This window comes from Alosa sapidissima, chromosome 14 (genome assembly GCF_018492685.1).
Source record: "Alosa sapidissima isolate fAloSap1 chromosome 14, fAloSap1.pri, whole genome shotgun sequence".
In the NCBI taxonomy this organism is placed as follows: Eukaryota; Metazoa; Chordata; class Actinopteri; order Clupeiformes; family Clupeidae; genus Alosa; species Alosa sapidissima.
In genome coordinates, this window is record NC_055970.1 from 16,305,258 (window position 1) to 16,315,802 (window position 10,545).

A 10,545-nucleotide genomic window follows, 5' to 3' on the forward strand; every position below is an offset into this window, starting at 1 on the left:
ACGCGTGCCACACTCCCACCTGAGAGAACAGCCTTTTTTGCCCTCCTCACCTGAAGTTTAGTATGGCACTAAGATTTTTCTGTCTTTTCAGGCTGCTGCACAGTGCTATATTGACCTGATCATCAAGGAGAGCGATAACAACGTCAAGCTGATTGTCCTGGATCGCCTGATCGAGCTCAAGGAGCATCCCACACACGAGCGCGTTCTGCAGGTGAGGATGGATTTGTCCTTTGGCCTGCTTTGATGAAGGTTTAGCCCCAACCTGTGTGTGGGTGAGTTGTCTGTGTTTAATTAACACTATGTTGATTTGTCGTCCCTCAGGACCTGGTGATGGACATCCTAAGGGTGCTGACCACTCCCGATCTGGAAGTGCGGAAGAAGACCCTTCAACTAGCCCTTGACCTCGTCTCCTCAAGGAATGTCGAAGAGGTGTGTATGTGTGTGTGTGCTGATGAGTCGAATTTGTGCTGTTCAAGTGTAAGCTTTTGAAAGTGCCCTCAATATTGCTGGTAACCCACTCTTTAATCATGTTTGTGTGCTGAGCTGTGCTGTGCTGGGCTCTTGCAGTTGGTGATTGTGCTGAAGAAGGAGGTGATAAAGACTAACAACGTGACTGAGCACGAGGACACAGACAAGTACCGCCAGCTGCTGGTGCGCACCCTGCACTCCTGCAGCGTCCGCTTCCCTGACATGGCCGCCAACGTCATCCCTGTGGTAAGAGGGCTTCTTCCTCAAGTGGATATCTCCCCTAAAGCTGTTACATAGGCACTTAGCTTAAATAGATAGATACATAGATACATAGATACATGCTCGCTCGCTCGCTCGAAATCCAAGGTCTCGGTAGCATAGACATCACACACAACATGCACTAACAGCAGAAAAAGTATATAATATAAATAACAACTGAGCAATAAGGACAGTAGAAGATAAAGAATATACTAAAATACAAATTATACTAAATAACACTAAATCTAAATTAAGTCTAAAACAGTATCCACATAGATGGATTGCATATCTTGGGAAACAGACAAGATGAGATGATATAAGGTGATTCTAAGGAATGTGAATTACTACAGTGTCCTACTATACAGTATATTAACTTCAATGTTTGTGTGTGTGTGTGTCCATGTCCATGTCCACAGCTGATGGAATTCTTAAGTGACACTAATGAGGCCGCTGCAGCGGACGTGCTGGAGTTTGTGCGTGAGGCCATCCAGAGGTTTGACAACCTCAGGCCACTCATCACAGAGAAGATGCTGGAGGTCTTCCACGCCATCAAGACAGTCAAGTAAGACCCTCAGCACTGATGCTAACCATTACTATTGTTCTACAATTACAGGTCCCTGTCTTACCACAATGGCTTGGTATGGTGTGTATTTACACTGCACAAAAAATTAAGGGAACACTTACAGTTTTCCAATTGTTAAAACACATTTTTTGAAACCTTCCACCCTTTTCTCTTCTCAAACTACATTCATAGAATGTCTGACAGTTCTTGCAAAATAAAACACTCGTCTCAAAAGTTTTACTTGTGCTCAGAACCAAACAGTGCCAGAGTACTGATCCAGTGTATGATTGAAGTGTTCTCTTAATTTTTTTGAGTAGTATATATGTATACATCTAACATACACTTCTTCCATTTTCTTCGACTACACTTTGTCTAACTTCAGCATTCTCATCCTCTGGTAGTATTTATTGTAGTAGTATTTATGGTTTCCCAAGGTCTCTTATTCAGTGTTGTCCAAATGTTATTCCTCATTTTAAAAGTTGCGTTCATGAATACATGTGAATGTGAATGTTTTTGGTGTTGGCTATACACTTAATGTGCGGTTGGACCTTTTAGGATCTACAGGGGCGCTCTGTGGATCCTGGGAGAGTACTGCAGTACCAAAGAAGACATCCAGAGTGTGATGACCGAGGTGCGGCGGTCACTGGGAGAGGTACGTGTGTCTGTGTGTGTCTGTGTGTCTGCGTCTGTCTGTGTGTGTCTGTGTTGAGATAATTGAATGCTGTTTAGTTTTCAATGTATTATTATGACCGCCGCGCAGCGAAGCGCGGGTCATATAGGTTTAGTCAGATTTTTTTTTTTTTTTTTTCGCATGTCCAAATTTCCGTCAAGGATTCCCGGGACACTGTAAGACCGGGGTACACGAAACTTGGTGGGCATGTAACCCCACATGGATAGCATGGAACCTCCTGTTTTTCGTTTTGATCTGTAGCCCCCCGCTGGACTGGACCCCCCGAAAGGAGGGTAGGGCAGACACAGTTTTCTGTGAATATCTTAAGAACCGTAGGGTTTAGGAGGACCATTTTTTTTTTGTATGTTGATCTCAAAGGGCCATGTAAACCCATTCCATAACCACTCATTTCATGTATAGCGCCACCTAGTTAAACACAAAAAAGTAAAAATGAGGTGTTGTAATCGCAGGTATCTGTGACCTAACATAGTCAAAACTTCACGAAATTGGAAGTGTAGTATCATTATGACACCCTCTGAATACACGCCAAGTTTCGTGGAATTTCTTTCATGGGGGGGCCACACAATAAATTAATTTATGTTACTATAAATCAACTGGCCTGTAGGTGGCCGGAGACAGTTTTCTGTGAATATCTCGAGAACCGTAGGGCCTAGGAGGTCCACCTTTTTTTTGTATGTTGGTCTTAAGGGGGCATGTCAACCTATCCCATTACCACTTATTTCATGTATAGCGCCACCTAGTTAAAATTTAAAAAGCAAAACATTAGGTGTTTTCATCACAATATCTCTGGCTGACATGGTCAAAACTGCACGAAATTGAAAGTGTAGGATCATTATGACACCCTCTGAATGCATGCCAAGTTTCGTGGACTTTCGTTCATGGGGGGCCTTTATGTGTACATTTAGTGACCGTACACCAACAAGGATTCCCGGGACACTGAAAGACCGGGGTACACGAAACTTGGTGGGCATGTAACCCCACATGGATAGCATGGAACCATCGCTTTTCGTTTTGATCTGTAGCCCCCCCGCTGGACTGGACCCCCCGAAAGGAGAGTAGGGCAGACACAGTTTTCTGTGAATATCTTGAGAACCGTAGGGCCTAGGATGACCAATTTTTTGCGTATGTTTGCCTCCAGGGGTCATGTAAACCCATTCCATATGCACACATGTGCATAAACAGATACACACGCACACACATACATTCACAGTAATCCTACGTATGACACATACTCACACAGTAGACATATATACACATGCATGCACATGCACACACACAGGCACATAAACAGGCAAACACACACATGCACGCACACACACCCACCCACACACCCACACACACATAAACATAAACATGTACACGCACACATGCACACAATTCAAGAATTTCTCAGAATTATGAACAGGCAAGGAGGGTGGGGTTGTATAAAATGTATATTACATGCGAAATCTATGAACTAATCATGTTTTGGTACTTGTTGTCTAGCAGATACCAGTGAGATTTGAGTGTGCATAATGCAATTCAGTGAGACAGTTAGAATCATATATGCCTTTCAGCGTGACTTATTTTTGTGGAAAACATGTGCTGGACTGGGCGGCGGTCATATTTTGTACCGCTCTGCGGTACATCTAGTTTTAAAATAAATCCCTTTGATTCTCCGTAGGGAATTTGTCCTCATAGTGACTAATCAATGAATCGATTCTTTGTAAAGACACCGTGTCGCCATTAAGAATTAAACGGCCTCCCTCTCGTGTAACCTTTGTAATACGAATGTGTTTGCTCTCCTCCTCCAGATCCCCATCGTGGAGAACGAGATTAAGAAGGAGGCTGGTGAGGTGAAGCCGGAGGAGGAGGTGAACGCTGCTCCTGCCCAGAAGCTGGTCACCGAGATGGGCACCTACGTCACACAGAGCGCCCTCAGCTCCTCGCGCCCCTCCAAGAAAGAGGAAGACCGGTACGGACAGCCCGCGCACATCTCCGGCAGCTCTATCTCACAGTGATGTCAAATGTTTAGGGTCATCACATTGAATTGCTGTAATCGGTTAAATCAAATTTGTTGCTGTTGAAGTTACTTTATTGTTTTTAATCCCTTCTAAAAAAAAATGGTGTTTGTGTCGTCGTTGTTGTTGTTGTGTAGGCCGCCCCTGAGAGGTTTCCTCATGGATGGAGACTTCTTCGTTGCTGCCTCATTGGCAACCACACTCACCAAAGTTGCCCTGCGATATGTGGGCATTGTCCCTGACAAGAAGAGGCAGAACGTGAGTGGCTTAATGATGGATGTCTGTACTACTGTTATATTAGGACATACCGGTGTATATACGCAACATCATGAGATTTTCTGAGATCTTGAGTCCGATGCGTCCTTGTTGTGCTTTCTCCTCTAGTCGTTCGTGGCTGAAGCTATGCTCATCATGGCCACTATCCTGCACTTGGGAAAGTCGTCGCTGCCCAAGAAGCCCATCACGGACGATGACGTGGACCGCATCTCGCTCTGCCTGAAGGTGCTGTCCGAGTTATCGCCGCTCATGAACGACGTCTTCAACAAGGAGTGCCGCAAGTCGCTCTCCCACATGCTGGCCGTGCGTCTGGAGGAGGAGAAGCTCTCCCAGAAGGTAGGGGGTGACGGAGAGCCTTATGGAGTGAAAGCATTTTTTTTGTATGATGATGCTCATAAGTTCAGCACAATTTGATATCTCGCTTCAACATTTATGTAGATATGCTTTTAGTTGGTCAAAGGTCATTGCATCTTTTTGATAATTTCCAACTTCAATCATTTACATGCTATTATCCTGTAATAAAACGTGATGATTAGCTAGATGATTAGCTTAATGATACTTCTACTGATATAGCCTAATGATTACCGTAGCTAAAACTTATAGTACTGCAATATTCCATTGTCACTGTCATTCATGCATATTAAGCCAGTATCCCGCACATGAATTAAACCCAGTCTTAGACCTAGACTAAAAGGTTTTTCTTCGATGGAGATCTCATTGAAGTTCTCCTTCAGTTCCTAGTGTGTGTGAATGCAAACAGTAAAAAAGCCATAGGAACTGTGCAGTTCTAGGGGTAGCCTCTCCTGTTAGTGGTTAGTGTGTTCATAGAACTGTTGTGTCCGAATGCATCTTGTGTGAGAAAGTGGCACATAATGTATAAGAGTATATACTCTTATACTCTTTTGATCCTGTGAGGGAAATTTGGTCTCTGCATTTATCCCAATCCGTAAATTAGTGAAACACACTCAGCACACACACAGTGAGGTGAAGCACACACTAATCCCCGCGCAGTGAGCTGCCTGCAACAACAGCGGCGCTCTGGGAGCAGTGAGGGGTTAGGGGTTAGGGGGTCCAGTGAGGGGCCTTGCTCAAGAGCACTTCAGCCGTGCCTACTGGTCGGGCTTCGAACCGGAAACCCTCCGGTTACAAGTCCGAAGCGCTAACCAGTAGGCCACGGCTGCCCCTAATGTTGAAGTGTACAGCATAACAGCAGCCCATGTAGGCTGATGAGAGGGCCCACCGGAGCTACACTGACCATTTCTCCTCCTTTTATCACGTCTGACCCCGCAGAAAGAGTCAGAGAAGCGCAACGTGATCGTGCAGGCAGACGACCCCATCTCCTTCATGCAGCTGACTGCCAAGAACGAGATGACCTCAAAAGAGGACCAGTTCCAGCTCAGCCTGCTCGCCGCCATGGGCAACACCCAGCGCAAGGAGGCCGCCGACCCTCTGGCCTCCAAACTCAACAAAGTGAGTCTCCGCCTGAGCTGCAATCTGACCATGAATTTCCATACTAGTTCCTCACTGATACTTTCCATAGGAAAACACGTGCAATGTCTGATGTAGCCAGCAGATGGCAGTGTGGTTGAAGAGATTAACTGAATCACTTGTAACATGAAGGGAAAGTAGCAGAGTCACCCCCTAGTGGTAGCGTTCCTAATTTTGGGCGAAATTAATGGGATTCTCCTTAGAGATTTAGAAAAAATGGATGTTGGTCTACATTAATAAGGTAGTGCAATGGCCTCTGTGACTTTATTCTGTTGATCAAAGTTTATTTCTAGTGAAAATGTGAGGTTTTCCAAGATTTTTTAGTGATATGCGATTGCAACAATTGTTGTATAGATACAGTTTGGTAAACAAGTATTCATACCCCTGGCAAATATTGATATAAAGTTGATTTTCTCTTGACCAATATGTTTGTTTTGACTGAAAATGACACTGCCACATGCCAATTTTCCTATTTTTAACATTTTTAATGAAAACTGGCGTGTCCAAAATTATTCATAGCCGTATCAAATAATCAATGGAAACATCTTTATTTACCATCACAGCTCTCAAAAGCTCTCTTGTTCACCATTTATTTCCCACTTTGGCTGGATGTTTCAGATCATTGTCTTGACATTTAAGTTTTTGAAAGAAGGCAAAGTAATGCTTAAAAATTGAGTAAGCTATTTTTGTGTACAAACGCTGAACAAATATTTGTTCACAATTATTGTACCGATAAAGCTATGTATAATATATTTCAGAAAATCCAGTCTGTGACATTTTACTTGCTCTCCAATAGGGAAGCAGCCACTAGGGGCATAGGTTTTCACTTTCCCCCTCCATAATATAGGACCATGGATATCTCAGGTCAAAACCAACATCCATTTCATTATCCAGTCATGAATATTCAGTTGCCCTGCGCAGCATCAGAGCCAAAGCTTGTGTGCACTTGTGTATTTGAAAGAGGAAGTGGGAGAAACTCATTCAATCGTTACTCAAAATTGTACGGTTCTTTTGCAGGTCACTCAGCTCACCGGCTTCTCAGACCCAGTGTACGCAGAGGCCTACGTCCATGTCAACCAGTACGATATTGTCCTGGACGTGCTGGTGGTCAACCAGACCAGCGATACACTACAGAACTGCACACTGGAGCTGGCCACACTGGGTATGTAAAGATTTATTAATTACGTTAAGATTTATTTATTAATTACCTGCAGCACCCCTGCCATGTGAGCTTTAGTAACTGAGCTACATTTTGGATTTTGATAAATATGTTGATTTTGATGGTAGTTGTTCCATTTTCCCACCTGCAGGAGACCTGAAGCTTGTGGAGAAGCCCTCCCCTCTCACTCTGGCTCCACACGACTTTGCCAACATCAAAGCCAACGTCAAAGTGGCATCTACAGAGAATGGCATCATTTTTGGAAACATAGGTACAGCTTCCTGTCTATTATGAGCCTGTTCTGTCTCCAGAATTAGTAAAGTGCTCTTGAAATGCTGGAAATGATGCTTTCGTTGTGTTCTCATGAGTTAACTGTGATTGGCTGTGCAGTGTACGACGTGTCGGGAGCAGCTAGCGACAGGAACTGCGTGGTCCTCAGTGACATCCACATTGACATCATGGACTACATCCAGCCGGCCTCCTGTACCGATGCCGAGTTCAGACAGATGTGGGCCGAGTTCGAGTGGGAGAACAAGGTACAAGGCCGACCAGCGCATCTGGACACTTGTCTTGCATCGGGTCGAATGCTGTAGGATTTGAGTTATCTTTTTGTGTAGTGGTTAAGGAGCTGGACTAGCATGCAGCAGCCTGAAAAGTTGTGGGTTTAATTCCCAGCTGCCACTGTTGTGCCCTTCAGATAGATAGATAGATTGATAGATAATTTATTGATCCCTAGGGGAAATTCAAGAAGCAAGCAAGGCCTTTAACCCCAAGTTGCTCCGGGGACAATGTGATCCCTTGTAATATGATTGACATACAGTATGTAAGTCGCTTTGGACAGAAGCATCTGCTAAATTCATAAATGTAAATGTTTTCTTGAATGCACCAACAGCAGTCTTCTGTTGACTTGCATAGTATTCGATACAGCGCCACTGAGCTAGGTGTTATTATAGCGAGACTTTATTCTGATACAGTGCCCACTCCATTGATTTAGGCCTAGCTTGCAAAGCCAGTGCTAGAGTGCTGTGTTTGACTTGATCATTTCCCCCATAGGTGACGGTGAACACCAACATCTCCGAGCTCAATGAGTACCTGCTTCATATCCTCAGCTCCACCAACATGAAGTGCCTGACCCCAGAGAAGGTAATGCCTTCCGGCAGTGGACAAGTTAGTGACCTTATTTATCTAATTTCTTCAATACATATCTATTAACAGTATACCTTTGATTAACAACATTTGTTTTTTTTGTAGCATTGTTAGGATTCATCAGTAGTTGAGTCTTATCCGTGTTGCCCATGTTCTTATTAGGCACTGTCTGGCATCTGTGGTTTCATGGCTGCCAACCTGTACGCTCGCTCTATATTTGGTGAGGATGCACTGGCAAACGTGAGCATCGAGAAGCCCATCCACTTGGGCCCTGATGCACCGGTCAACGGACACATTCGCATCCGGGCCAAGAGCCAGGTAGGCCTGACCCCCCGCTACACCTGAACTCTGTGCTATTACCACCTAGGAGAATAGAAGGGATGTCTGGGCTTATCTATCACTCTGCTAATGCCCTTGCCTGTACAGCATTACATTACAAGTTAATAAGTCTGTAAATCACTTTTGAGAAGACGTCTAGTGGTCCAGAGGTCATCTGTTGAAAACTAGAGCTATGTTTAGTTGGCTACATGAATGAAATGCCTGTTTTGTGTTTACAGGGGATGGCCTTGAGTCTGGGTGACAAGATCAATCTGTCGCAGAAGAAGTCCGTGTCATAGAGATGAACCTTACGGGTGGCCTCTAAATGACAGCTGGTGTGATGTGACCCCCCCCCCGGTGCGGTGCGCGGTCTAATCTCTCTCGTGCTCCGCTCTCTCTCTCTGTCTTTGTAATACCTGTCTCCGTCTCAACCGGCCGCGCTACTGTCTTTGTGCTCCACAGCCAGTGGCTGCCAATCCTTATCAGATATTGAACGCGCAGGGGGATTATTATTTAGATTTCCACAAAAACTATAAGTACGCTTTCTCAGATTCCTCCCTCCCCTTGCATCAAGTCATCGAGGGATTGTCGTTGCTCCTCTGTAACTTTCAATAAACACTGCAGATTATCCACATGTTCGTGTCGGTTTTTGGGGTAGTTTCCTTTGCTCTGCTGGGCGTGTGAGAGAAGTCAGAGGACGCTCCTGAAAGCGCCTCCTTATCATTCCTCATTTTTGAATGTCGCTGCCGTAATTTCCAGTGGCCTTGCTGCCGTTTTGACATTTCCTCCACCCACAGATGACTCAACAAAGAGAAGCATTATTTTATCTGCTTTTGATGATTGAAATATTCAGGAATTTTCGGAATAGCTCACTGGTCACATGCTTTGCTGATGACTGTACACTGCAGGATACCTCGCGCAGAGGAAATGGGATGTGCGTTCTGTTTTATGTGTGTGTGAGTGCGGGTGGATGCGTGCATGTCATTGTGTATATCAAAACATACTTTGCACGTCTTGAGTGTTGCAGTTAGCTCAGCCAGTGGACTATTTTCAGGTGATATATTTCTCCTGTTGACTTATAGCCCTGATAATTAGGGGCTGTGTGACTGAATACTGTATGGAAGCCTCTCATAAGAATGATGCTTGTGAGATCAATAAAAATAAGGTTTGCTCAGGGCTTTCACAGAGAAGGATGAGAAACGGCAGAAATCTGCTGATGCAAACCCACACGTGTGGAGGTCTCTCCCTTAATCGCGTTAAGAGGATGAACCGTGGGGGTGGGGAGGGTACTTTGTTCCCCACATAAACTGTACATTAACTTTCATTTTTATTGGACTACAAAACCCAAACTAATGTCATTATGGGCGTCCCCAGTGTTGCATATAGATTACATAATATGAGCTCCTTAAAAGTGATCTCTAAGGTCATGTCAAGGGGAGAATCACATTTCATAGAGCCAGAACATAAATCTTCCTGTATGCCATACTTGTCTATTGGAAACAGGGTTTAACTTTGATTTATGGCCATACATCGTGTGTAGTGCAAGATATAATTGTGTAAATTGCTGTTCTCAGGTGATGTGCAGTATTTTATGATTGTCGTCCATAAAAGAGCACAGGTAAGGCACCCAAGAGAGGTGAAATGCGCTCATGTATGTTGGCTGAGAAATAGGGTAAATATCACTAACCAAAACACATTGTGGAGTATAAATATACTTTGCAATCACACATGCTTTGTGTGGACACCCCTATGTATTTCTACATGTCAGATATGGTCGTGTAAAATCAGCACTTGCCTATGCCTAACAGTCCTTCCATTCTGTAGAAAGCCAATGCATATATGGGGGATTAACAAGCACAGATTAATTCTCTACATTCCAATCTTCTACTCCGTTAAGGGCTCACATTTGCATTTCCACATTAATGCAATACCATTTTCAATTCTATGTTGAGCGGACATTTTCTTAATTACATTTTGTTGATTGTGTAATTACATGATTACGCTTGTGTTTTAATAATTACATTGGTTTTAATTCAGAAATAAATGGCTTTGCGCTGATTTGCACAGGGCCTGTGTGGGGCACAATATCTGCTCATTTCATCCATTGCCATACATTTATCACGTGGATATCAAATAACAAACATTGCACAGGAGAGTTCATTACAGGCATGTTTACAGT

General features: G+C 44.0%; 1 protein-coding gene across 2 annotated transcripts in view; it reads left to right on the forward strand.

The window, feature by feature from the left end:
• The window catches only part of copb1 (COPI coat complex subunit beta 1), a 12,384-nt gene extending 3,390 nt beyond the window's left edge, over window positions 1-8,994 (forward strand). Inside the window, exons 8-22 of one of the 2 annotated variants that reach the window (XM_042061459.1) lie at window positions 92-211; window positions 322-429; window positions 568-714; window positions 1,143-1,288; window positions 1,844-1,940; window positions 3,773-3,933; window positions 4,117-4,237; window positions 4,364-4,591; window positions 5,546-5,725; window positions 6,761-6,905; window positions 7,054-7,173; window positions 7,293-7,438; window positions 7,956-8,069; window positions 8,211-8,366; window positions 8,606-8,994. In XM_042061459.1, coding sequence (XP_041917393.1) covers window positions 92-211; window positions 322-429; window positions 568-714; window positions 1,143-1,288; window positions 1,844-1,940; window positions 3,773-3,933; window positions 4,117-4,237; window positions 4,364-4,591; window positions 5,546-5,725; window positions 6,761-6,905; window positions 7,054-7,173; window positions 7,293-7,438; window positions 7,956-8,069; window positions 8,211-8,366; window positions 8,606-8,665 — 2,049 coding nt within the window. In that variant the 3' untranslated portion in view covers window positions 8,666-8,994. The remainder of the gene's footprint in view (window positions 1-91; window positions 212-321; window positions 430-567; window positions 715-1,142; window positions 1,289-1,843; window positions 1,941-3,772; window positions 3,934-4,116; window positions 4,238-4,363; window positions 4,592-5,545; window positions 5,726-6,760; window positions 6,906-7,053; window positions 7,174-7,292; window positions 7,439-7,955; window positions 8,070-8,210; window positions 8,367-8,605) is intronic. The other variant, XM_042061460.1, reaches the window with a different exon arrangement.
• Window positions 8,995-10,545: the final 1,551 nt, after the last annotated feature.